A 25,050-nucleotide genomic window follows, 5' to 3' on the forward strand; every position below is an offset into this window, starting at 1 on the left:
CGCACCCCCCCCGCCCCCACACCTCGACGCGCGTCGCCATGCTGAAGAAACTCGGCAGTCGCAAAGATCGCGTCGTCACGTTCGTCGTCACCGTGCGCACGCTCGAACCGTGGCCCACGCGCGCGTCGGGCCGTCCCGGACAGTTCGCCATCGGTTGGCAGCGCGGCGCGAATAAACGCGGAACGACGCCCGTGCGCGCGGGCGAACGCTCCGATGACGGCGCGCGCGCGACGTACGCGTTCGATCACACGTTTGAGGTCGAGGCGACGGTGCGCAGGGCGGGAAAGACGGGACACAAGGAGAAAACACTGACGCTGTACGTGTTGGCGCTGCCCGAAGACGCGACGCGCGGACGCGAGGTGACGGCGGCGAAGGTCGGGGCGTGCGACGTCGATCTGGCGAAATACGTCGATCGCACGGAGGATGAGACGATAATGATCGACGTGGAGTGCGGCGAAGGGGTGCGACGGGCGGTGGGGACGCCGAAGCTTTCGATTTCCGTGCGCGCGAAGGAGGGCGGCGCGAACGCGGAGGGACGCGAGGGCGAGGCGAACGCGGCGAACGCGTCGCCGTTGAAATCACCGACGGCGAGCGAACGCGGGGGCGAGTACCAGTGGGCGTCTTCGAGGTTTCAGTCGGAGCAGGCGAGCTCTTCGCAGGCGGATCAAGTGGAGGCGTTGACGAGCATGGCGAGCATGTTCAAAAAGCGCGCCGCGCCCGTCGAGGAAACCTCGGTCGTCGACGACGTCGTCGACGAGGGTTCCGAAGCCACGGCCAATGACGAAGCCGACGTTGAAGCGAATACGGCTCGAGCGGAACTAATCGTCGCGCGGGCGGCGACGCCGAAATCGGACGAATTTTCGTCGACGCCCGACGGCACTCCCGCGTTGGAGCAAGAAGATCCAGAGTTGACGCGAGCGCGCGACGAATTGTTTGGTGCGCCACCAAAAGATGCCGCGACGTCACCACGCGGTGACGTCGACTCCGATGGTTTCTTGCTCGATTCGGATCTGGACACCGAGGGCGAAGCGGACGAAGAGACCCCAGCGGAGTTCACTCGTCCAGTCGAAGAGTCGCCGGCGCGAGACGACTCTGAAAACGCCGCGGAGCAAGCGAGATTGGCCGAAGAAGAGGCGAGAATACGCGCTGAAGAAGACGCTGCTGTAGCTCGCATCGAAGCCGAACGCAAGGCATTTGAAGAAGAGGAGCGCCAGCTCGAAGAGCAAGCGCGACTCGAAGCTCAGCGAGCAGAGGAAGAAAGAGTTCGCGTCGACGAGGAAGCGAGGTACGCACGCATGGAAGCCGAACGCGCGCAAGCGGAAGAAGAAGCTCGAAGGTTGGCGGAAGAGGACGCGCTCTTCGCTGAAAATGCCGAGTATCAAAGACGCGCAGAGGAAGAGCAGCGCCTGCGCGCAGAGGAAGAGCAGCGCCTGCGCGCAGAGGAAGAGCAGCGCCTGCGCGCAGAGGAAGAGCAGCGCCTGCGCGCAGAGGAAGAGCAGCGCCTGCGCGCAGAGGAAGAGCAGCGCCTGCGCGCAGAGGAAGAGCGACGATGGGCTATGGAAGCCGAGGCTGAGCGCGCGCGCATCGAAGAAATTGAAAAGGCCCGAGCTCATGAAGCCGAAGCTGCGCGTAGAGCCGTGGAAGATGAAGACGTGGCGGCGGCGCAAATCGCTTCGATTGCACAGCAAGAACGTCAACAGCTGGCAGAAGAGGAAGCGATTAGAGCCGCTCAGGAAGAAGAGGAGCGACAGCGATTAGAAGATGAAAATCTTCGCACATCTGAACACGAGGCTCGATTGCAAGAGGAACGAGAACTTCAAGCCGAAGAGAACGCGAAGGCGGCTGCACGCGGCGACATTGATGTGTACGCTAAAGCAGTCATCACCGAGGGCGCGTCATCTGTCTTATTTTCGGACTCTGCTGACGACGTGACTGCGTTTGGTACACCGTCATCGCACAGCGACGACGCGTTCTACACTCCAGCCACTCGCGGGACGCGTTTCGCGGATTCGGTGCTTAAATCATCTCGCAATCGCGATTTGGAACACGAGATCGTGAGTATGTCCATTTGTGATATTCTCATTCACAGCACTGCGGAGGATTCGAGCTTCACTACCGCTCTTGGTCTTCAAGAACGAATTGCGAGCGTGCGCGCCACGCTCGGAGAGCGCGAGTCTCAACTCGAGTTCAACAGAATCACGGACGCTTTCGGTGTCGCGATTAAAGGGGCGATGCATAATCCAGCACGACTCGTGTTCTTATGTGCTCAGCTTATCGCGCTGCGAATTTGCGTGGCCACGATGGATGACTTGGACACGCGCGACGTGATCGAACTCGAAGTCTTGGCTCGAAACGCCGCGTTTGAGTCGCTCTGGAAGCACACTTGCAGTGCATTAGTAAACCCTGGCGAAGTGACGGAAACGCTCGCACACTTCATGAAATCCTTCTGTGGGCCTTCGCCGAATGGAGATGGTGAGAAGATAGGTCGCGCCTGGTCTGCAATGTTTCAGCTCGCCAAGACGCGACTCGACATCATCGGTGGCGACGCCGACGACGCCGGCTGCTCTTCGCAACTACTATTGACGCAGCTCCGACAAGGCATCTTGAAGGAGATTATTCTTGCACTTGACAAGTCTGTATTAGATGCATTGATTCATCCGTCTGGCGATGCCCTGGCAAACCCGATGATACCCGGTGGCGGCGCGTTGACGTTTTCAGCGGGTGCCGAATTGAAGCGAGCAATTTCTGTACTCGCCAGCGTCGCCAAAGATCTCAACGTTGGCACGAGTACTGAATCGATCATCCCGAAACTCAGAGCCGTCGCAGATGTGTGCATGATTCCGAAGGACGCATTGATTGACGTCAAGCTTCGCACGGATATCGTGTGCGGCAAACTCACGGACGAGGAACTTGCCAGCGTCGTCTCGCGATTCCGCCCTGACGATTTCGCGCCCCAACCCGTGGACCCGGACGTCATCTCCGCCGTCGTCGACGCGGCGACGAATGGAAAGGGTGACACGCCCCCCGCGATCGGACCTTACACCCCAATGAGCACGGAAGGCGCGCCGTGGATCGCCAACTTGGCCCGAGCGCTCGCCGCTTTCGACGGCGTTTTGCAGTCGCGAGCGCCCGGTCCCAGCGCGCACGCCACGCGTTGGTCCCTAGTCGCCGACGCTCTGCCTTAAGAAAAGCGATGAAGCGTTGAACAAAGGCGCGTCATTCACCATAGCGACGCGTTATTCTTGCAATTCCACAGCACCATCGTACCATCGTCGGCGCCGTCCCGTCCGGGCCGCCGCCCCTGCCCGCCCGTCTCGGCCCTCTACGCGGCACACCGCGGCGCGGCCGTTCCTAGCGCCCATCATGAACGCCTACCCGAAGAAAAAATGGGAGCCAGAGCTCAAGCTGAAATCCGCCAAGGTCTCGCGCACGGGTGACTTCACGAACGACCAAAACTTGAAGATTCGGTGGTACTCGTGGGAAGTACCGAAACCCAAAGCTATAATCGTATTCGCGCACGGCCTGGGCGTGTACGGCTCGTTCGAGATGCTGGCGAGCATCCCGCCCGGCACTCCGCGCGTGCACTACGCGTCGTCTTGGCCCGAGCGCATGAATAAGTCGGACGTGAGCTTGTTTTGCATCGATCACCAGGGCCACGGGCGAAGCGACAGCGCGTCGCCCGGAAAGCGATGCTATTTCCATCGCTTGGATGATTTAGTGCGCGATTTCGCGCGGTTTTGTACTTTAATACGTGGAGATGTCCCCGGAGTTCCGCTGTTCGTGGTCGGCACCAGTCTCGGTGGGTTCGTGGCGACGAAGACGGCGATGGAGTTTCCAGACGTCGCCAACGGGTTGGTCACGTTGGCGCCGATGTTGAGCTTGGATCAGTTGTGCAAGCGGCCGCTGAATCGCGTGCTGTTGCCTTTCACGACGTTGTTGTCGATGTTTATTCCAACCGTGCCTCTGGCGAAGACGGTGCGGAACACAAAGTTTCCTCTGACGCAACAAGAGGTCGAACAAGACGCGAACACGTGGCCGAGCGGGGTGAACAACACGCGCGTGCGCGTCGCCGCCGAGGCGTACCTGAGCACGCTTAAACTGAAAAAGGCTGGGGAATTAGAAAAGATCACCATGCCAGTGATTTCATTTCACGGCAAGGACGACCCAATGACCGATCCGAGCTCGAGCACGATGCTCATCGAGCGCGCGAACACAGCGGACAAGCACCTCGAGTGGGTCGACGACGTCTTTCACGACCTCTGCCACGAAAAGCCCACGTCCGATCACATCTGCGAAGACATCATCGCCTGGTGTATCGCCCGCGTCAACGGTCCAGTACCCAAAAAATCCGGCGACAAGCGATCGCGAGAGACCACTTACAGGGAAAACGGCGTGAGCGACCGCGACGCCGCTCGAGGCGCGACGACCAAGCGCGTCCGCGCCGCCGCGACGAAGACATCGACTCGCAAAGCGCCCGGCCGCCGGCCGCGTCCGCGTCGCGAGTCGCGTTGAGTCCATTCATCTCGCGCGCCGCGTCTTTTCGCGCGCGTCGTAGCATTCTTTCTCGTCATTCATAACATCTTGTATTCTCTCCGTCTCGCCCAGTCACCCGCCCAGATGCGCCTCGCTCGCAACACCAAGAATAACAACAATCGCGCAGGGCCAGATCGTCACCCCGAGCCGCGCCGACGCGTCGATCGCGCGCCGCGACGACCGTGAAGACGCCAACGAGCGTCATGATCGCCCGAACCGTCGTCGTCGCCGCCGCGCTCGCGCTCGCGGCGTGCCCGACCCCGATCGTCGCCGTCAAGTTTGGCGAGGATTTCACCGACACGCTGAAAAAGAAACCGGAACCGCTGAAGGGACCGACGTACGCGCGCGATTTCGACGGCACGCAGATATTCGCGGATGATTTGTCGACCATGTACATGCACGGATTGACGTGCGGGGCGTGCATGGCGGTGCTGAACGAGACGAAGACGCTGTACGATCGCACGGAGGAGACAAAATTTCATCACCCGGACGACGTCACGGGAGGTTTGATGTACGATTACATGCACGAAGCGACGGAACCCGAGGAATTCTGCGATGGGAACGTGCTGGGGGAGAAGTATGGGTTGAATAATATCACTGGACACGTGGCGGCGGCGGCGTGGTTGCGGTTGCGGGCGGTGAGCCAGTTGCGCTTGCACGGTCAATACGAAGGCACGGAGATGGGCAAGCGAGCGATGATGTCTTTGAATGAGTACCGATGGGCGATTGATCTTGGATTGTTGGGATATGATTTGTTCTCTTTGCTCGAGGAGGACGAGGAGCGATTCGATCCGATCAAGCTCGCGGAGGAAAACGCGGTCGAGGTCGACGAAGACGACGAAAAGTATGACCAAAAAGTTGATACTCGGGAATTCATCGTCCGTTCGCTCAAGACGCATCCTTATCGCATCCCAAGACAGAAGATGAAGCTCGAGCAAGTGTGTTACGACATCGTCAAGAGTCGACCTTACATTCAAGCGCTGCTCCACCAGAAATTGCGCCGCGATCGCCACTACGAGATTTGCCACGCGCTGAAAAAGTGTGTCTGGAAAACACCACAAGAAGTGCGAATCATCGAGCAAGCCCGCGAGGAAGCGCTCGAAGCTTACATGGAAGCACTCTTAGAAGAAGGTGAAGACCTGTTCGACGACGAAGGAGAAGGAAAAGAGAATGAAGACGAGGAAGGAAAGGAATTATAAAATGCTTTGCTCATTGTTTCAATCGGTACTGTATCAGCGTTGATGTGCGCATGTTTGTAACACCATCCGAAATTTGCCGCGATCGCCTACCTGTCTCTAAGATACCGCCAATAATGGTTCGTGTACTTGTGAATGTTGAGCACGACGCGATTTTTATTGGCGTACACCCTGTACGAACAGCGATCAACGATGACGTTCTTGTAGAGCTTGCGGATGAAGAAGCGATAAGCATTTTGTTTACCAAGCGCCCACATCTCTAACGCTCGATCTTGAAAGCACACGTAAACATCGCGCGCAAGAATGGCCTCGGGAATTTTCAAACGAATCTCCGCCCTCATATCTTCTTCGTACATTTCGTAATTGTCCAACTCGACGCGCTCCATCGCGGCGCCAGCGATCAAGCTTTCAATATCAATCAAACCTTTGTCCGCGAGCTCAGGTGGGAGCTTTTTGAAGCGATCGAACGTTTCACCTCTATCCGGCGTTCGCTGTGCTTCACTGCTCGTTTCGGCGACTTGATACGGGTTCTTATTGCGCAATATCGCCGTCTCGTGTTTCTTCATTGCGTCGACGACTTGCTTCGCCGCCATTCGATGCCCCACGGGGAGGTCTGCCCCGGGACCTATGGTTAGCGAGGCGTACGCACCCAACACGTACATCGACGTTCCTGGCCATCGACAGCCTCCACCTCCGCCTGCAGCCGCGGTTTGTCCTTTGTCGTGCGCACATTCAATTTTTTCCTCCGCGAGCGCAGGGAAGCCTCGAGCGATTTCTACGGACGTTGTCTCCACGAGCGTGCGGAGCGCTGGATCTTTCGCCAGGTCCACGAATTCACCACACGCTAGCCATATCTCATCGTGTGTAGATGTGACTTCTTTTTCGAAAATGGCGAGCGCTGAACTATCGGGCTCGATTCCTTCGTCGCGATACCTTCTGTACATCGCCGACTCGAACTCCACTTTGGCTTCATCCGTAGGCGCCGATCGAACGCGCCATTTCTTTTCTCTGTCGCTCCACACGGCGCCATTCAACACGCGTTGCTCCAGAACTCGAATATTATCAGTCTTTAAGGCTGCATCTCGCAAACGACGGTGCGTGTGCTCGTTCACGCTCGCCTTCGACTTGAAGGACTCGAGCTTGTTGGCGCGAATTTGCGCGTCGGCGCACGCGTGAAATTCGTACAGTCCTTTATTCCCAAAATACTTCACGTCGCATTCAAACTCACTCACGGTGATTTTCCTTCGGCACATCAGCGTCACTACCTTGGCGCCGCGCGTCTGCGCAGCGAGCGCGAGCGTCGCCGCCGTCGTTCCTCCGCCGACGACCAAGATGCACTTTCCTCGCGCGCAATCAGTGGCGCTCATATCCACGTCGGCTGCGTTCATGATTCCACAATCGATGCTTTGGCGGTCGTAAGACGCGTTGTACTTTGCGTACGACGCTTTCGCTTCCAGGACCCAGGACGGAACTAGCGGAAGGGAAAACTTCGGCGTCCACACGCATCGCGCGGCGAGAAACGTCTTTCCGGTGTCGAGCGTCAATAAAATCGCGCCGCACCGCATCATAGCCACCGCATCACGCTCGTCCTGGCCCACGCCAGCAGCGCCTTCGCTCTCGTCAATTGCTTTGAACGCGTCACGAACCTCTTCCGACGTCTCGTCGCACCACCGCACGTCCACGACGGTGCCTCGCTCCACGCGCACGCCACCGAATCGCTCCGCCACCGTCTTCGCGCAGTACTCCGCGAACACCCTCACACTCGGCACTCCCGCGAACCCACTACCCGTCCGCACCACATCGCGTTTCTTCCCCAACGTCTCTATGTACCGCTCGAGTCCACATGCGTTCTCAAACGGCACTTGCGTCGTCGTCGATCTCAAGTGCGTCGCCCCCAGCCTGAGTTGCGTCCTCGCGAACGAGTACAACCACGCCCCCGACGGGTCGATCACCACCGCTCGTTCGGCGCGACCTCTGCTCAGCCTCGACAAGACGCTCAAACACGCGCGTCCACTGCCGACGATCGCGAGCTCGCACCGCTCGCACGCCGTCGCCATGGCGAAAACGCCCGCCCCGTCCCGTCGAACCCCACGAAACCACCTCCTTCGCGATCGTTCGCGGTCGCGCGCGCCCGACCGCGCGTTCACACGACGTCTGCGCGCGCCGCCCGACGCAGCGCGATTCCGCGCGCGATTTTCGTCGCGCGTTCGGCGCCGCGCGTGCGAACCGCGCGTCGCGCTCTGCCGCGTCGCGTCGCTTTTTTCGAGCGTTTCATCGAGCGTTTTTCTATCGAAAAAGTCAACGAGGCGTGGATGTGCGATACGCCCGACGCGACGACGCACAACGACGCGCGCGACGACGCGTAACGAACCGGCGAGGGAACGAAATAAAATAAACAGGCGCGTGGCGCGATGCGAGACGACGCGCGCGCGAGGATGGATGCGGTGCCGCGTCGAGAGTCTCGATCTCGGATGCGCTTTTTCTCGACCGACGCGAGAGCGTCGAGAGCGCCGACTGACGCGGTGATCGCGCCGCGCGCAGACGAATGATGGTCGGGATGCGATTCGGTTCGACGGAGTTTCGACAAAAGTACGACTTCGTCGCGCAGTTGACGCCCGAGGACGGGGCGAAGATTTGCCGCCAGGTGAGCTTTTATTTCAGCGACTCCAACATCGGGCGAGACGACTATCTGCTTCGCGAAGTGGTCAAATCAAAGCGCGAGGGACACGATGGAGCGGTGGAATTGGCGACGATCGCGCGGTTTCAGAAGATGCGAGAGTTGCTTGCGCCGTATGGTGGGTACGACAATTTCTCGGCGATGATGCCAAAGGTGGCCGAAGCGCTCTCGCAGTCAGACATCGTGGAGGCGTGCGAAAACGGAACGCGGGTGAAGAGAAAATCTTTGACGATCGATGGGAAGGAGCCCGATTTTTCTACGGATGAAGGCATGCTTCAATACCGTCAAGCGATGATGGTTGAGCTCGATAAGCGATACGTTTTTGCGAGCCCGTTCTCGAGGCACGCGACGATGGATTCGATCCGAGCCTTCTTCGACGGCGTCGGCCAAGTCAAATCGATTCGCCTGCGACGACACACGGCTAGTAAAGATTTCCGTGGAAGCGTTTTCGTCGAGTTCGCGACGGAGGAAGAGGCGAGACACGTCGCCGCGCGCACTGATTTGGTGCACGAGGGCGCGAAAATTGAGCTCGCGATGAAGTCTGATTACCTCGAGAAGAAGAAGGCGGAGTCGCTCTTACAAAAGGAGAAGCGCCGGCAAGAAGCCATAGCGCGGGGCCAGGATCCGGAGAATATCCCGCCCGAACCCGAACCTGTTTACGTGGGCAAAGTTCCTGAAGGCTTCGTTCCCGGCCGAGGCGGCGGACGAGGCGGCGGACGAGGCGGTGGACGAGGCGGCGGACGAGGCGGCGGACGAGGCGGCGGACGAGGCGGCGGACGAGGCGGCGATCGAGGTGGCGATTTCGGTCACGATGGTCCCGGTCGGGGTCCTGGATTCGGGTACGGTGGTCCGGATCGCGGTGCGCCTCGCTTCGGATTCGGCGCTCCCGGTCCCCAACGACCCGGCCCTCCACAGCGATTCGGACGCCCATACTGAACGCGAATGAAATGACGCGAAATGTCGCTTGATGTCCGATTAATGTTTTGCCTAACGAAATGAAAGCTCATGTCTATGATATAATACCGCGCGTCGCCGCACCACCCGCCAAAAGAATCGATTACTTCATTCTCAACCCGAGGCCCGACATGACCTTGGAGTATTCGTTGAAGTCTCTCTTTTTGAGGTAGTTTTGCAGGCGGCTACGCTGACCCAAGAGCTTCTTCAACCCACGCTGCGTGGCGTAATCCTTCTTGTTCTTGATCAAGTGCGCGGTGAGCCCTTCGATGCGCTTGGTGAGGAGCGCGATTTGCACCCCCGAGCTCCCGGTGTCGCTCGCCGACTTTTGGAACTCAGCCATGTCCGCCACCGCCGGGCGCGTGCGCTTATCCGCGGCGACGACTTGCAACGCGCCGCGTTGGTGCGTTTGCGCCCGTCGCGGAGCGAACGAGCTCGAGGCGTTAGCCTTGGCAGCTGCGCGCGAGAGTCAATTTCGGGTCAGATAAGAGGGTTCTAGGGTCAAATGTACGCCCGCGCGCGACGCACGCGCCCACGCGCGGCCGCCGTCCTCGACGCGCGTCGCGAACGACGCCGACGTATTTCCACATCCAAATCCATCGCGCGCCGTCGCGCGCGCGCCGTCGCGCGTCGCGCATCACCGCGTCGCGCGCGTCGCATCGCCGCCTCGCCACGTCGCCATCGCCGATGCGCGCGCGTTCGATCTCGTCGCGCGCGCGCGTCCCGCGCGGCGCGTCCCGCGCGACGCGACGCGACGCTCGAATTTTCTCGCCGTCGAGACGCACCGATGCGGGTCGTGGAGAGCGTGAACATCGCGCGTCGTGGTGTGCGGCGCGTCGCGTCGCGCCCGCGAGGGTCGGGCGGCAGTCTCGAAATGTGAGTCACCACACGGAACACAAAGAGCGCCGAAAAGCGTCCCGCCGCCGCCACTCTTCGACGCGTCGCCATGCGCGCGTCGTCGCGCGCGCCCGCGACGCGTTGTCGCGCGCCGACGCGCCTCGTGACGACGCGACGCGCGACGCGCGCGCGCGACGACCGCCGCGCGACGACGCGACGCGCGACGACGACCGCGGACGCGGACGAAGAAACCCAAGACGCGCAGGCTCGAAAGATGGCGATCGAATTCGCCGTCATCGCCGACGACACGCGCGCGGTCGAGGTGCAGGTGCTGTCGGTGGCGAAGAGCGTGTTCTACGCGCGATACGTCGTGCTGGCGACGGCGTTCAATCGACCGCAGATGAACGCGTGCTGCGCGAAGATGCGAGAACTGGCGAACGAGGCGTACGGGTTGACGGTGCCGAAGAGCGCGGCGCAGGTGGGGGATTGGGCGTGTTTGGACTGCGCGGACGTCGTCGTGCACGTGTTTTCGCCGAATTCGCGAACGCATTACGATTTGGACGGGTTGTATAAGGGCGCGGAGCGCGTTGAGTTGCCGTTCGTGACGGAGACGCGAGGGGGGAGCGAGACGGAGGACGAATTCGAGCCGTACGACGAAGAAGAAGACGAAGAAGACGACGAATTCGAAGTCTTCGAGTGAGCGTCGCACGCGATGTAGAGTAGACGTTAAGTAATATTGATTATCGCGCTTGTAAGTTCACGCGCGGTCGCGCGGGACGAGACGCGGCGCCGTCTCGCGCCGCGCGCCCGTAGACGTCGTCGCGCTCGCGCGCGCGCGCCGCACAGCGCGCCTCGCGCGTCGTCGTCGCCGTCGTCGTCGTCGTCGTCGTCGTCATGTCGATCGACCGCGAGCGCGCCGTCGTCGCCGTCGTCGTCGCCGCGCTGTTCGCCGCGCACGCGCGCGTCGTCGGTCGCCTCAAATCTCGACTCGCCGCCGCCTCGACCGAAAAGCAGCGCTTGCAATCGATCCTGCGCGTCCGCGACGTCCCTAAGACCACGGGTATGTTCGCGCCGATCGCGCGCGCGCGCAGTGCGTTTTCTCGACGCAACGGCACGCCGCGACAGGGCGGCGCGCTCGTGCCTCGGGCGCGGTGCGAGGTAAAGATGGAGGCGCGCCTGCCGCGACACCTGCTGGAAGGCTTGGACGAGTACACGCACTGCTGGGTGATTTACGTGTTCCACGCGAACACGAATTTAGCGGGGACGAAGACGGGGGGTGCGGCGAAGGGAAAGGTGGCGGTGCCTCGATTGGACGGAAAGCGCGTCGGGGCGCTGGCGACGAGGACGCCGCACAGGCCGATTCCAGTCGGGCTGTCCGTCGGGACGGTGGAGAGCGTCGACGCCGAGCGAGGAGTGGTAGTGATAGGAGGGATTGATTTAGTAGATGGAACGCCGATTTTGGATATAAAGCCGTATGTGCCGTTTTGTGACTCGATCGCGAGCGCGAAGGCGCCGGATTGGGTCGGGAAGGAAGCGGTCGGGAAGGATGAACCGTTGAAAATTATTCGAGTCGACGTCGCGGAACGCGCCGAGGCGCCGTTGGCGAGTTCATACGCTCGAAGCGCGGCGGCGAAGACGCTGTATCCCGATGTCAGCGCGTTTGTTGAATTCTGCAAAGAAGTGTTGACGTACGACATTCGTTCCATTCGCGAACGCAACGCAGACGTGGACAAGCGAAAGTTTGACACGTACAGGGTGATTTTGTGCGACGTGGAGATCGAGTACACCATTAGCGAGGAACGCAAAGTCGAAATTACTGGCGCCAAAGCGGTCCCTAGAGAGATTTTTGATGATTGGGAGCGCGCGAAAGTCGAGCAGCAGGCTCGTGAGGCGTTGGGAGAGCATCCAAAGCCGAAGCATTAGCGAGATAGTCATAGCAGGGCGATTCTTTGTGACAATTTCTAGAGTAACATCGTCATCGGATCTTCTAAATAACACTTGAAGGATTGAAGCCACTGCGCCCCCACGGCTCCATCCACGACGCGATGATCGCAGCTCAAAGTCGCGCTCATTACCAAGACTTCCTCGTAGCCGCCCTCTGCGTTCTTGACGACTTCCTTTCTAGCTCCGCCGACGGCGAGGATCGCCGCTTGCGGCGGGTTTACGATCGCAGCGAAGTTCTTCACGCCGAACATGCCGAGGTTGCTAATGGTAAACGTGCCTCCAGTCATGTCCTGGGGCGTGAGAGAGCCGCTGCGCGCGCGGCCGGCGAGCGACTTGACTTCGGCGCTGATAGACTTCAACCCCAGGCAGCACGCAGATCGCACGATGGGCACCATCAGCCCGCGCTCGGTCTGCACCGCTACAGAAATATCAGCTTTTTTGTACTTGCGAATCTTATCGCCCAACCAGCTGGCGTTCACGTCCGGCACCGCGAGCAACGCCTTGGCGCTCGCCTTGACGATGAAATCGTTCACGCTAATCTTCGCCCCTTCCGCAGCCTTATCATCAGCGAGCTGCTTGTTCAACGTTTCACGAATCCCCATCATGTTATCCAAGCGCACGTCTACGGTGAGATAGAAATGCGGCAGTTGCTGCTTGCTTTCCGTCAAGCGCTCCGCGGTGACGCGCTTGATGGCGCTCACGCTCACGTCTTCGAAATCCGGGAAAAACTTGGACAACGGATGTTCCGCCACAACCGTGTGCGTCACCGCCTCACTCGCGCTCGACGCGCGCGCCGTGAGCACGTCCTCGGCGATCACGCGCCCGTTCGGCCCACTCCCGCTCACGGTCTCCAATCGCACGCCTCGTTCCTCGGCCAACCGTCTCGCCAGCGGCGACGCGAACACCCGTTCCCCGCTCGCGCGCGCGCTCATCCGCGCCGTCGCGCGCGTCGACGCCCTCACCACCGGCATCGTCACCGCCGTCTCCACCGCGCTCTTCGCCGGTTCCGTCGTCACCGTCTCCGTCGCTTTATAATCCTTAAACGCCGCCACCGCGCTCGCCTCCTCGCACATCACGCACACCGGCGTCCCCACCTCCACGTCCGTCGCTCCCTCGGGCACCAGGATCGCCGCCAGGTACCCATCATCCGTCGCTTCCATCGCCATCGTCGCCTTATCCGTCTCCACGTCCGCGATCGCGTCGCCGGCTTTGATTTCATCGCCGATCGCGCGATGCCACCGCGCGATCCCACCGCGCTCCATCGTCGGCGACAGCGCCGGCATCGGCAGCACGACGTGCTCGGGGAGCGTCGACGACGACGACGCGAATCGCGCGCGCGCGGACGCGTCGAGCGCGGCGCGCGCGGCGCGCGCGCGCGAGGACGCGTCGACGGTCGCGCGCGCGAACGTCGAGGCGCGCGCGCGCGACGACGACGACGACGACGACGACGCCGGCGCGGGCGCGCGCGCGGCGGCGACGACGGCGCGAGCGAGCGCGCGACGCATCGCGCGCGCGTCGCGGCGAGCGTCGCTCGGGCGACGCGCGAGGACGTGTGCGGACGACGCGTCGGGCGCGCGTCGCGTCGAGGGCTACTCCCGGGTGTTTCGGGCGCGCGCGTCGTCGCGCGCCGCGCGTCCGACGGCGCGGCGCGATGATCGATCGAATCTGCGCGAGGAATACGCATCGCTAACTACGCTAGAGCTAATCTACGGTCGTCGCGAACGCGCGCGCGTCGCGCGACGATTCGGCGGCGGCGCGCGCCGCGAGCGCGCTACGCGTCGGCGACGGCGCGGCGACCCGGCGGTAACGCCGGTTTCTTCCGCACTATCGGCGGCGCCGGCGGGTCGTCGTTCGCGCGCACGCCGTCACCGTCGCCGTCGCGCGTCCCTCTGGGAGCCGCCGCCGCGGGCGCCGCGCGAAGCGTCGTCGCCGCCAACCGTCTCGCGACTTCGGACGCCGGCGTCGCCGCCGCGCCCACGCGCACCGTCACCGCCTCGCTCGGATCGAACTCCACGAATTTCGGCGCCCTCGCCGCGACGTCGGACGTCGACCGCGCGTCGAGGTCGACGCGCGCGTCCCGCGCCGCGCGTTCCCGCGTCCCGACCGCGTCGCCGCCGCCGCGCGCCGCCGCGCGCACCTCTCCCGCGTTCGCCAGCGCCACCCCACTCGTCGTCCGCGCCAGCGCCGCGCGCGCGACCGCGACCGTCGCGCCGCGCTCGACGTCCTCGATCGTCGCCACCCCGGTCCAGCGCTCGCGCTCGACGACGACGACCTCACCGTCACCCGTCGCGAGCCGCAGTTTGAGCGTGCGACTCGCGCGCGCGTCCTCGCGCGCGCGCGCGCCGCGCGCGACGTCGCGCGCGTCCACGACGCGCAGCGCGACCTCGCCGTCGCCGTCGCCGTCGCCGTCGCCGTCGCCGCGCGCGACGCCCGACGGACGCATTGTGCGGCCGACCGACCGACCGACCGACGCGTCACAACGCCGCGCGCGATGCCCGCACGCGCGCCGGCGAGGACGCGCGCGCCGGCGACGAGCGCGGAGACGCGCGCGAAAAGCGCGACGCGCGCGCGCGGAGACGCGCGCGACACGCGCGGCGCGGACGCGCGCGATGATGATTTAAACGAAAAAGATGACCGTTCGGACGACGACGACGACGACGACGACGACGACGCGTGCGACGACGCGTGGGGCGTCGCGCGCGGCGAGCGAGACGTGCGCGCGGGAATGATACGCGTGCGGAGCACGGTGCCGCTGATCGTGAGCACGCTGTGCGTGGTGGTGACGGCGCTCATCGCGGTGTGCGCGCAGAGCTGGCACGTGCGCGAGACGGCGATGCGGTTGGCGAGCGTGCGATTGAGCGCGACGAGCGTGAAGCTCGGACCGACGACGAGACGGTTGACAGCGCTCGAGGATGCGGTGAGGAGATTGGAGAGCGAGAAGGCGAGCGTGCGCGCGGTGGATGGGGTGAAGGCGACGGTGGAGGCGGAGCGCGCGGCGAACGCGGCGAACGCGGCGACGACGACGACGGACGCGAAGGTCGTCAAGACGGAGATGAAGGCGGAGTTGAAATCGGTTTTGGCGCAGATTGATGCGTTGAGTAAGCGACAAAATAGTTTCGTGACGACCGCGGAGCTTAAGAAGAGCAGTGGCGCTCTCAAGGCGGAGCTCGCGGAACTCGAAAAGACGGCCGCGGCGCTCGAAAAGAAGCAAGCGAACTTCGCGGCCAAGACGGAGCTCGCGTCGCTCGAGAAGACCACCGCGGCGCTCGACAAGGGACAAGCCAATTTCGTCACCAAAGCGCAGCTTCAAAAGGTGAACGTCGCGAACGATCTCGCACTGTCTGCTGAGCGCTTACGAATCGACGACGCCATCAAGGAGGCCAAGTCGCTTCGAGACGCCATCGACGCCGTATCCAAGAGCTTGGCGCAGATTGATGCGTTGAGTAAGCGACAAAATAGTTTCGTGACGACCGCGGAGCTTAAGAAGAGCAGTGGCGCTCTCAAGGCGGAGCTCGCGGAACTCGAAAAGACGGCCGCGGCGCTCGAAAAGAAGCAAGCGAACTTCGCGGCCAAGACGGAGCTCGCGTCGCTCGAGAAGACCACCGCGGCGCTCGACAAGGGACAAGCCAATTTCGTCACCAAAGCGCAGCTTCAAAAGGTGAACGTCGCGAACGATCTCGCACTGTCTGCTGAGCGCTTACGAATCGACGACGCCATCAAGGAGGCCAAGTCGCTTCGAGACGCCATCGACGCCGTATCCAAGAGCTTGGCGCAGATTGATGCGTTGAGTAAGCGACAAAATAGTTTCGTGACGACCGCGGAGCTTAAGAAGAGCAGTGGCGCTCTCAAGGCGGAGCTCGCGGAACTCGAAAAGACGGCCGCGGCGCTCGAAAAGAAGCAAGCGAACTTCGCGGCCAAGACGGAGCTCGCGTCGCTCGAGAAGACCACCGCGGCGCTCGACAAGGGACAAGCCAATTTCGTCACCAAAGCGCAGCTTCAAAAGGTGAACGTCGCGAACGATCTCGCACTGTCTGCTGAGCGCTTACGAATCGACGACGCCATCAAGGAGGCCAAGTCGCTTCGAGACGCCATCGACGCCGTATCCAAGAGCTTGGCGCAGATTGATGCGTTGAGTAAGCGACAAAATAGTTTCGTGACGACCGCGGAGCTTAAGAAGAGCAGTGGCGCTCTCAAGGCGGAGCTCGCGGAACTCGAAAAGACGGCCGCGGCGCTCGAAAAGAAGCAAGCGAACTTCGCGGCCAAGACGGAGCTCGCGTCGCTCGAGAAGACCACCGCGGCGCTCGACAAGGGACAAGCCAATTTCGTCACCAAAGCGCAGCTTCAAAAGGTGAACGTCGCGAACGATCTCGCACTGTCTGCTGAGCGCTTACGAATCGACGACGCCATCAAGGAGGCCAAGTCGCTTCGAGACGCCATCGACGCCGTATCCAAGAGCCAGGACGTCTTCATCACGAATACTACTCTCCGACGAGTGGAGTCACAAATCGAAGCGCTGAAGAAGATGCAAGCAAAGAAGGGATTCTTCTCAACACGGCCGAAAGGGCCGGTCGTTTCCGACGAGCAGATTGCGATGCTCGAGGCCACGGTTGCTACTTTTGCGACACATTTGGCGGATTTGGAAAAGAACCAAGCCGACTTCGTGACCACAGCGCAACTGCAAAAGTTCGAGGGCGCTTCGGAGGAAATCAAGTCGCTCCAGAGGGAAATTCACGTTGTTTCCAAGAAGCAAGCCAACTACGTCAGCGTGGCGCAATTACAAAAGCTCGAAGTGGTGACGGATGAAATTAAATCGCTGCAGAGTGAGATTTCGGCGCTCGCTAAGACGCAAGACGAGTTTGCTATTCTCAGCGCGAGTCTTAAGGATGTTGAGAGTAAGATCGCGGCGTTGGCGGATGGTAAGAAGAAGACCGGGCTCCTCTCTAAGCTTTCGAAGAAGACAGACACCAAGGTCACCAACAAGCAACTTGTTGAGCTCGAGAACGCTGTCGCGACGTTGGAGAAGACTCAGACGAAATTCGCTTCGCTTGCGAGTTCACAGATCAGCACGTTGGAGTCTACTCTTGATGCGATTTCGCAGCAGCAATCCAGTGCGCTCACAGCTGCTGATTTGAAGAGTATTCAAAAGGCCATCACGGCGCTGGAGAAGAGTCAGGAAAGTTTCGCGACGACTGCACAGCTACAGAAAGTGGATGCATCTCGAGAGATCAAGGCTTTGGAAGAAGCTTTAGCGGAGATTCTACAGAGTCAGCATTCGTTTGCGAACTCGACTGCCGTCGAAGAGCTTGAGACGAAAGTCATGGCACTCGAAGCTCGACAAAACGAAAAGCGCGGTGGGATGTTCAAGCGAAGCGCGAGCACCGACACCTCTGTCACCAATAAGCAACTCAAGGCTTTAGAAGACACCATCGCGGCCCTGACGAAGAGTCAAGCGGACTTCGCCACGGTTACCCAGCTGAAAGAAAGTGCGCAGGCGCTTTCGCAACAGCAAGCCGGCGCGCTTACGGCGGCTGACTTGAAGGGCATTCAAAAAGCAGTCGCGTCGCTAGAAAAGAGTCAGAACGGTTTCGCGACGACGGCGCAATTACAAAAGCTCGAAGTGGTGACAGATGAAATTAAATCGCTGCAGAGTGAGATTTCGGCGCTCGCTAAGACGCAAGACGAGTTTGCTATTCTCAGCGCGAGTCTTAAGGATGTTGAGAGTAAGATCGCGGCGTTGGCGGATGGTAAGAAGAAGACCGGGCTCCTCTCTAAGCTTTCGAAGAAGACAGACACCAAGGTCACCAACAAGCAACTCAAGGCTCTAGAAGACGCCATCGCGGCTCTGACGAAGAGTCAAGCGGACTTCGCCACGGTTACCCAGCTGAAAGAAAGTGCGCAGGCGCTTTCGCAACAGCAAGCCGGCGCGCTTACGGCGGCTGACTTGAAGGGCATTCAAAAAGCAGTCGCGTCGCTAGAAAAGAGTCAGAACGGTTTCGCGACGACGGCGCAATTACAAAAGCTCGAAGTGGTGACAGATGAAATTAAATCGCTGCAGAGTGAGATTTCGGCGCTCGCTAAGACGCAAGACGAGTTTGCTATTCTCAGCGCGAGTCTTAAGGATGTTGAGAGTAAGATCGCGGCGTTGGCGGATGGTAAGAAGAAGACCGGGCTCCTCTCTAAGCTTTCGAAGAAGACAGACACCAAGGTCACCAACAAGCAACTCAAGGCTCTAGAAGACGCCATCGCGGCTCTGACGAAGAGTCAAGCGGACTTCGCCACGGTTACCCAGCTGAAAGAAAGTGCGCAGGCGCTTTCGCAACAGCAAGCCGGCGCGCTTACGGCGGCTGACTTGAAGGGCATTCAAAAAGCAGTCGCGTCGCTAGAAAAGAGTCAGAACGGTTTCGCGACGACGGCGCAATTACAAAAGCTCGAAGTGGTGACAGATGAAATTAAATCGCTGCAGAGTGAGATTTCGGCGCTCGCTAAGACGCAAGACGAGTTTGCTATTCTCAGCGCGAGTCTTAAGGATGTTGAGAGTAAGATCGCGGCGTTGGCGGATGGTAAGAAGAAGACCGGGCTCCTCTCTAAGCTTTCGAAGAAGACAGACACCAAGGTCACCAACAAGCAACTCAAGGCTCTAGAAGACGCCATCGCGGCTCTGACGAAGAGTCAAGCGGACTTCGCCACGGTTACCCAGCTGAAAAAGGTTGCCGCCACGTTGGATGCGTTGAAAAACGTGCACGACAATTATGCGACGACGAAACTTGTGAAGAACTTGGAACTCAAGCTGAACCAGGTGATCAAAACGAGCGGGGGGCTGTCGACGACGCAGACAAATTTGGTGGAGTTAGAGCAAAGAGCGATGGAGCGCGTTGAGAGTTATATTAAAACAATCCCGAAAGATACCTCGAGAAAGCTCACGAAACACATCGAGGAGGCTTCGAGTTTGTGGTTTGCGGACAGAACTGGAAGGCAGGACTTCGCGCTCGCTTCAGGTGGCGGGCGCGTCGTCGGTCACTCTCAGCTTTCGCCGTTTGTAGGCCGTGGCGACGGTCCCATCACGTCGGTGCTTTCGTTCCTTCAATCCGGAGTGCATCCGAAGAGCGACGAGTGGTTACTCACGCCGTCTTTGGAGCAACCAGGGGATTGTATCGCGTTGCATTCGTCGACCGGTTATGTTGATGTTCGTTTGCGTCAGTCTGTGAAAGTGGACGCGGTCACGCTCGAGCACGCGAATAGCTTGAACGCGTACGACTTGCACAGCGCGCCACGAGATGTACAAGTATACGGTTGGCACGCACGCAAGAAGAGTTGCAAGCATAGCAAACCGCCCAAGTCGTTGATTCCTCTCGGCAACTACACGTACAGTATCAACCGCGGAAGCGTACAAACTTTCGACGTGGTGTCACCGCAGACCGTCGACCATGTGCGTCTAGTGGTGAAGAACAATCAAGGGCACCAGAAGTGGACGTGCCTGTACCGGTTCCGAGTACACGGCGTGCCAGAACGAGTCGAAGCGTGAAACGCAAACTTACGTAGCTCCCGTAGATTAATTTTGATGAAACTCAACAAAGACTATTAACGCTGCGAGCACACGGAAAGGGGCGCGCAAAGGACGCACAAAGTGGGCGTGGTTATTCAACCTTCTAAGCTAATACGGCAACTTGATAGCCTGTGGTTTCGTGATCGATGAACATCACCGTTCACTCGCGCGGGTATAACGATATTACCCCGAGCGATGGGCGAGAGTGAAAGTATACAACGATGAAGCTCTTGCTCGCCTAGAACAAAGAGGTCTTCTTCATGATGCGGAAGAATTCTTCCTCGTTGACTTCGCCGTCACCGTCGCGGTCGGCTTCGTCAATCATCTCTTGGAGTTCTTCGTCCGTCATGTTTTCACCCAATTCCTTGGCGACGCGTTTCAAGTTCTTGAAGGAGATCTTTCCAGTTTCGTCGTCATCGAACAGTCGGAACGCCTTCATGATTTCTTCTCGGCTGTCGCGTTCGCCCATCTTGGCCGTCATCATGGCGAGGAACTCCTCAAAGTCGATGGTGCCGTTACCATCCTTATCGATGTCCGCGATCATCTTCTTGATTTCATCCTTGTTCGGTTCGAAACCAAGAGCACGCATCGCAACCTTAAGTTCCTTCGCGTCGATGGTTCCGCTCCCATCGGTGTCAAACAAGTCAAACGCTTCGCGAATCTCTTGCTTTTGCTCTTCAGACAACCCCGAGGAGCGTCCTTTACCCTTGCGCGCCGGTCCAGCCTGCGTTCACGCAAAACATTCGAGCGTCCGTCAGTCTCCCGTACCCACATCGCGTCGCGTTTCGCTCTCAACCGCCCCCGCGACGTCGACGCCGCGCGCGCGCGACGCTCGACCGCCCCCGTCGCTCGTCCCATCGCCGCCCACGACGCCATCGACCCCACATTCGCGCGCATATCATCCAGCGATAATACACATCCCACGCCCACGCCCCATCGCCTCCCCTCGCGCGTCGGCGCCCATCGAGCCCTCCCATTTCCAACGCCACAGATCGAGCGCCAACGATCCAACGCGTGCGCGCACGATCAACGCCCTCTCGCGTTCCTCGATCACCCGTTCGACCCGATCGCGCGCGCGACGCGCGCGACGAAATCTTCCCGCGCGATTTCCGCCGTCCGAGCCGACGCGCGACGCGCGACGCGCGACGTGGGCGGCGATTCCGCGCGACAATCCGAATCGCGCGATTATGCGCTGGAATCGTCCATCGTCGATCGTCGTCCGCGTCTCGTCGACGCGTCGCGATCGCGGCGCGCGCGCGGTATCCGCGGGCGCATCAAAACGCGCGCGCGTACCATGTCGTGTGATTTCGCGAAGTCGCGTCGCGGTGTGCGCGCGCGGGGGCGCGTGGTCGGAGTGTCGTCACCGCGCGCGCGAAACGATCTGATGGGCGTTTGTGGTATTAAATATGTAAATGTACATTTCAACCAACGCGTCGTTATACATAGAGCTGTCGTGTGATTTTATATGCACATCGCTCGTGATAAATTTTGTCGGTTTGAACGGTCGACGACGACAGCTCGAACCGCTCGAGCGACGCGCGCCAGAGCGACGCGGGCGCGGGCGCGAACGCCAACGAGGAGCGACGGAAGGGAAGACGACGCGCTTTCGGACGATGCCGAAAAAGCCGACGAATCTGAACGCGAAAGGGGACAAAAATCTGACGCAAAAGTCTCCGGCGGAATTTTTCCAAGACAACAAAGGCATCGCTGGGTTCGAAAACGCGGGGAAATCGCTGTACACGACGCTTCGAGAGTTCATCGAGAACGCGTTGGATGCGGCGGAAGCGATCGGGACGCTGCCGGAGATCGATATCGCGGTGGAGGAGGTGTCGGTGTCTCAATACGAGAGCCTCATCGGGCTCAAGGCGCACGTGCGGTTGGACGACGAGCTGTACGCGGATTTTGAGAGCGATAAGGCGAAGGCAAAGCGGTTGGCGCAAGAGGCGAAAAAGGCGGCGAAAGCGGCGTCGGCGGCGTCGAAGCGAGGGGGAGGTGGGAAGCGGGATCAGGCGAAATGTTTTTATAAGATTACCGTCAAGGACAACGGGAAGGGCATGCAACACGAGGACATTCCGAACATGTTGGGACGGGTTTTGAGTGGTACCAAGTACGGGGTGCGACAAACGCGAGGGAAATTCGGACTCGGGTCGAAAATGGCGTTGATTTGGTCCAAGCAAACCACAGGATTGCCCATTCGCATTCGAAGCGCGTTGCCGAACCAGTCGTTCATCTCCGAGTACGCGTTAGACATCGACATCGAGAAGAACGAGCCAAACATTCATAAGGAGGCGAAATTACCCAATGACGATAAGTGGCACGGTGCGGAACTGTCGGTGACCATCGAAGGTAACTGGACGACGTACAGGCAATACGTGTTGTCGTATTTGAGACAGCTCGCCATCGTCACGCCGTACGCGCAGTTTCGGTTTAGATTTGTTACCTCTGCGGCGACGACGTCGACGGCGAAAGATATCGATATCGTATTTAGACGCCGTACCGATATCATGCCGGCGCTTCCCACGGTGACGAAGCATCACCCTTCGGCGGCGAAGGAGAACATGCTCTTGATAAAGGATTTACTTTCGCAGACGCGTGAGAAGAATTTGCTCAACTTTTTGCATAAAGAGTTCACGTGCATCAACAAGGACCATTCTTCTCGCCTGATTCAAGAACTCGGCTACGGTTTCGATACGGACATGCACCCGTCCGAGGTGACGGATAAGCAAGCGACGAGAATACAGCAGCTTTTGGCGGACGCGCGCTTCGACGATCCAGACGGCTCGTGCCTTTCGCCGGCGGGCGAATACAACCTGCGTTTAGGCATCATGAAGGAGCTCGGCCCAGAGTGGATCGCATCATTTTGCGCTCCTGCTTTAGCTTGCGGTGGACACCCGCTCGTCGTCGAAGCTTGCGTTTCGCTCGGCGGTCGCGAAGTGAAACCGGGATTCAACGTGTTTCGCTTCGCAAATAGAATTCCGCTCCTCTTTGAAGGCGGTAACGACGTCGTTACGAGATGCGTGCAGCGCTTGAACTGGAACACGTATAAGATTGACAAGAACAACGATAAGATTGGCGTCTTCGTCTCCATCGTGTCCACAAAAATCCCTTTCAAAGGCACGTCCAAGGAGTACATCGGGGATGAAAACAACGAAATCGCCGACGCCGTCGACAAGGCAATCAAGCAGTGCGCCTTGCAGCTTCGAGGGAAGATTGTCCGCGCGCAAGTGGCGAAAGATCGGAAAGCTCGCAAAAAGCAACTCGCCAAGTACATTCCTGATGTGGCGCGCGCAGTCTTCGCGATGCTTGCGGCCGCCGCGGACGCGGACGAGCCGCCATCGAAACGCGCTCGCGTCGGCGCCGCGTTATGGAAGGTGGACGAAAAGTGGGAGACGGACGTTTTGGAGCGGGCGAGAGAAGGTGAAGTGAGTGAAGCCGTGCTCAGGGCAAAGCTTGAAGAGCACGTGCAACGAAGTGATCACGAACAAGCGCTGGAATTTGCCATGCAAAACAACAAGGATGGCTTAAGCGAACTCATGTACTTGGTGCCCAAGACGCCCGAGCACGAGTACCTTCCCGAGATTCGAAGCGGATCGTGTGCGTTTAGATTTCTCAAGGCGGCTGAATTGCGATGAAGATCAAGCCGCACGAATATAGCGGGGAATGACGATGTAATATAACGACGACGCACGTAAAACGGAAAGCTTAGTAAATCGCTCACAACTGAAATTTTTCGCGCGCGAAGCGGCGCCCTCTACCAACCCGTCTCGGAGAACTTCGTGGGGTTGTAAAACTTTTCATAGCCCCATTCCGTGGGCACGGCGAACGGTTCGCTGATCGTCACCCCATCCTTCGTGACTTTACAAATTTGAAACTTGTTCATCATCTGCTTGTCGCGCATCACGCACGCGTACAGCGCCGATCGCATCACCTCCACCGCCTGCTCCTCCGTCATATCAGCCTTGTAAAACTCTCTGAAAATCGGTCTCGCGATGTGATTGCCAAACCCAGCGCAGACGTGATCGTCTTCGTAGTGCGTTCCGATCATCCCCACCGTGCCCAAAAACGTCTCCCCGTTTGTCTTCAATCCCGCGACGACGAGCGAGTTCCAGAGCGGATCGAACTTATTCCTCCGATTATACATCACTCGCGTGAGATATTGATAAATCTCCTCCGCGTCTCGCGTCATTCCATCGTCCTCGCAAAAGTCCTCCGTGGTCAACTCCTCCAACAGATTACACACGTACGTAAAATCGCTCAGCTCCCCCGTGAACGCGATCGCGCACCGTTCGTTCACCTTCTTCACCCGTTCAACGTTTTTATACCTCTTCGTGCTTCCGTAGCACGCCAGCGTGTCGCACGCCAACAGCACGCCGTCGCCGTACTTCAGCCCCAGCGCGCTCGTCCCCGTCACGTACGGCGTCTGCGTTCGCGTCGTCGGCGCCTTCTCCCGCGCCTTCCCATCCAGCGTGAACGCGCGTCCGCTCGCCGGCGCGTGCGTCGTCGTCGCCGGTCCATCGCGCGCGTCGTCCCGCGCGCACGCCGCGTCGTACTCGGCGTCGACGCCGCGCGGCACCACGCCCGGGCCGATGATTGGATTGTGCGCGACTCTTCGCGGAATCATCGCGTTCGGCGCGTCGTCGTCGTCGCGACGCGCGCCTTCGTCGTCGCGATCGTTCGCCGCGCGTTCGCTCGCGCGTCGTCGCGCGCTCGAGCGTCGCGCGCGCGTGTGCGGCGAACGGATCGATCGGATCGATCGGTCGCGCGCGCGACCGGGTCGCGCGTCGCGACACCGACGCGCGCGACGAGCGCGCGACGCGCGCGCGCGGCGCGCGACGAACGACCGCGGCGCGCGCGCGCGCGGCGCGCGATGCGGGACGCGCGCGCGACGACGCCGCACGACGTCGAGCTCGGCCATCGCGCCGAGGCGTCGACGAGCGACGCCGCGCGCGACGACGACGCGACGACGCGCGACGGCGACGACGACGCGCGCGACGCGACGACGCGCGACGACGACGACGACGCGCGCGACGCGGCGTCCCCGGGACGGGCGCCGATCGGAGGGATCAACGAGGACGGGTACTTCGGCGACGCCGACGGCGCGTGGCTGCCGAGCGATCGCGTGCCGTTGGTGCTGCGCGCGCGAGAGGCGGCGATGGCGGCGGGAGAGGATTACGGACGGGACGTGCGAACGTTCCTCGGCGCCTTCGGATGGCCGATCGCGGCTTCGGCGTTTTGCGTGTTTCTGTTGATTTTCGCGCTCGAGGAATTCGGCGGCGCGAAGACGCGGCGACGCGGGCCGTGACGGGGGCGAGGCGTTCGGCGGCGGCGGCGACCGCGCGGGGGTGGTTTTTGCGTTGATATTTAGT

At 60.3% G+C, this 25,050-nt stretch overlaps 14 protein-coding genes across 14 annotated transcripts; 9 read left to right on the plus strand and 5 right to left on the minus strand.

Moving 5' to 3' along the window:
- Positions 1-38: 38 nt before the first annotated feature.
- On the plus strand, positions 39-3,242 carry OSTLU_31752 (predicted protein; the record flags this gene model as incomplete). Its single annotated transcript, XM_001417747.1, has 1 exon — positions 39-3,242. The coding sequence occupies one exon, from the start codon at positions 39-41 to the stop codon at positions 3,183-3,185; it is 3,147 nt and encodes a 1,048-aa protein (XP_001417784.1). The 3' UTR covers positions 3,186-3,242.
- A 121-nt stretch (positions 3,243-3,363) lies between these two features.
- Positions 3,364-4,512, plus strand: OSTLU_31753 (predicted protein; the record flags this gene model as incomplete). Its single annotated transcript, XM_001417748.1, has 1 exon — positions 3,364-4,512. The coding sequence occupies one exon, from the start codon at positions 3,364-3,366 to the stop codon at positions 4,510-4,512; it is 1,149 nt and encodes a 382-aa protein (XP_001417785.1).
- A 162-nt stretch (positions 4,513-4,674) lies between these two features.
- OSTLU_31754 (predicted protein) lies at positions 4,675-5,784 on the plus strand. Its single transcript, XM_001417749.1, has one exon. It carries the CDS (start codon positions 4,737-4,739, stop codon positions 5,730-5,732), a length of 996 nt encoding a protein of 331 aa, XP_001417786.1. The 5' UTR covers positions 4,675-4,736; the 3' UTR covers positions 5,733-5,784.
- Positions 5,785-5,818: 34 nt separating this feature from the next.
- Positions 5,819-7,786, minus strand: OSTLU_31755 (predicted protein; the record flags this gene model as incomplete). Its single annotated transcript, XM_001417986.1, has 1 exon — positions 5,819-7,786. The coding sequence occupies one exon, from the start codon at positions 7,784-7,786 to the stop codon at positions 5,819-5,821; it is 1,968 nt and encodes a 655-aa protein (XP_001418023.1).
- Positions 7,787-8,277: 491 nt separating this feature from the next.
- On the plus strand, positions 8,278-9,342 carry OSTLU_87306 (predicted protein; the record flags this gene model as incomplete). The annotated part of the gene is made up of 1 exon (XM_001417750.1): positions 8,278-9,342. One exon carries the CDS (start codon positions 8,278-8,280, stop codon positions 9,340-9,342), a length of 1,065 nt encoding a protein of 354 aa, XP_001417787.1.
- Positions 9,343-9,463: 121 nt separating this feature from the next.
- PRPS15 (Plastid ribosomal protein S15 small ribosomal subunit) lies at positions 9,464-9,703 on the minus strand (the record flags this gene model as incomplete). The annotated part of the gene is made up of 1 exon (XM_001417987.1): positions 9,464-9,703. One exon carries the CDS (start codon positions 9,701-9,703, stop codon positions 9,464-9,466), a length of 240 nt encoding a protein of 79 aa, XP_001418024.1.
- A 738-nt stretch (positions 9,704-10,441) lies between these two features.
- OSTLU_10585 (predicted protein) lies at positions 10,442-10,792 on the plus strand (the record flags this gene model as incomplete). The annotated part of the gene is made up of 1 exon (XM_001417751.1): positions 10,442-10,792. A coding segment is annotated over one exon (351 nt), but the record flags the coding sequence as incomplete, so codon positions are not given.
- Positions 10,793-11,259: 467 nt separating this feature from the next.
- On the plus strand, positions 11,260-12,120 carry OSTLU_31759 (predicted protein; the record flags this gene model as incomplete). Its single annotated transcript, XM_001417752.1, has 1 exon — positions 11,260-12,120. One exon carries the CDS (start codon positions 11,260-11,262, stop codon positions 12,118-12,120), a length of 861 nt encoding a protein of 286 aa, XP_001417789.1.
- Positions 12,121-12,158: 38 nt separating this feature from the next.
- On the minus strand, positions 12,159-13,424 carry OSTLU_31760 (predicted protein; the record flags this gene model as incomplete). The annotated part of the gene is made up of 1 exon (XM_001417988.1): positions 12,159-13,424. The coding sequence occupies one exon, from the start codon at positions 13,422-13,424 to the stop codon at positions 12,159-12,161; it is 1,266 nt and encodes a 421-aa protein (XP_001418025.1).
- A 1,208-nt stretch (positions 13,425-14,632) lies between these two features.
- On the plus strand, positions 14,633-19,672 carry OSTLU_24577 (predicted protein; the record flags this gene model as incomplete). The annotated part of the gene is made up of 1 exon (XM_001417753.1): positions 14,633-19,672. One exon carries the CDS (start codon positions 14,633-14,635, stop codon positions 19,661-19,663), a length of 5,031 nt encoding a protein of 1,676 aa, XP_001417790.1. The 3' UTR covers positions 19,664-19,672.
- Positions 19,673-19,816: 144 nt separating this feature from the next.
- OSTLU_31762 (predicted protein) lies at positions 19,817-20,996 on the minus strand. Its single transcript, XM_001417989.1, has 2 exons — positions 20,453-20,996; positions 19,817-20,408 (listed from the first exon to the last, which is right to left on the minus strand). The coding sequence occupies exons 1-2, from the start codon at positions 20,456-20,458 to the stop codon at positions 19,923-19,925; spliced, it is 492 nt and encodes a 163-aa protein (XP_001418026.1). The 5' UTR covers positions 20,459-20,996; the 3' UTR covers positions 19,817-19,922.
- Positions 20,997-21,297: 301 nt separating this feature from the next.
- Positions 21,298-23,316, plus strand: OSTLU_49589 (predicted protein; the record flags this gene model as incomplete). Its single annotated transcript, XM_001417754.1, has 1 exon — positions 21,298-23,316. One exon carries the CDS (start codon positions 21,298-21,300, stop codon positions 23,314-23,316), a length of 2,019 nt encoding a protein of 672 aa, XP_001417791.1.
- Positions 23,317-23,405: 89 nt separating this feature from the next.
- Positions 23,406-24,405, minus strand: OSTLU_31764 (predicted protein). Its single transcript, XM_001417990.1, has one exon. The coding sequence runs from the start codon at positions 24,303-24,305 to the stop codon at positions 23,436-23,438; it is 870 nt and encodes a 289-aa protein (XP_001418027.1). The 5' UTR covers positions 24,306-24,405; the 3' UTR covers positions 23,406-23,435.
- A 146-nt stretch (positions 24,406-24,551) lies between these two features.
- OSTLU_31765 (predicted protein) lies at positions 24,552-24,986 on the plus strand (the record flags this gene model as incomplete). Its single annotated transcript, XM_001417755.1, has 1 exon — positions 24,552-24,986. The coding sequence occupies one exon, from the start codon at positions 24,552-24,554 to the stop codon at positions 24,984-24,986; it is 435 nt and encodes a 144-aa protein (XP_001417792.1).
- Positions 24,987-25,050: the final 64 nt, after the last annotated feature.

Source organism: Ostreococcus lucimarinus, chromosome 5, assembly GCF_000092065.1.
Source record: "Ostreococcus lucimarinus CCE9901 chromosome 5, complete sequence".
NCBI lineage: Eukaryota > Viridiplantae > Chlorophyta > Mamiellophyceae > Mamiellales > Bathycoccaceae > Ostreococcus > Ostreococcus sp. 'lucimarinus'.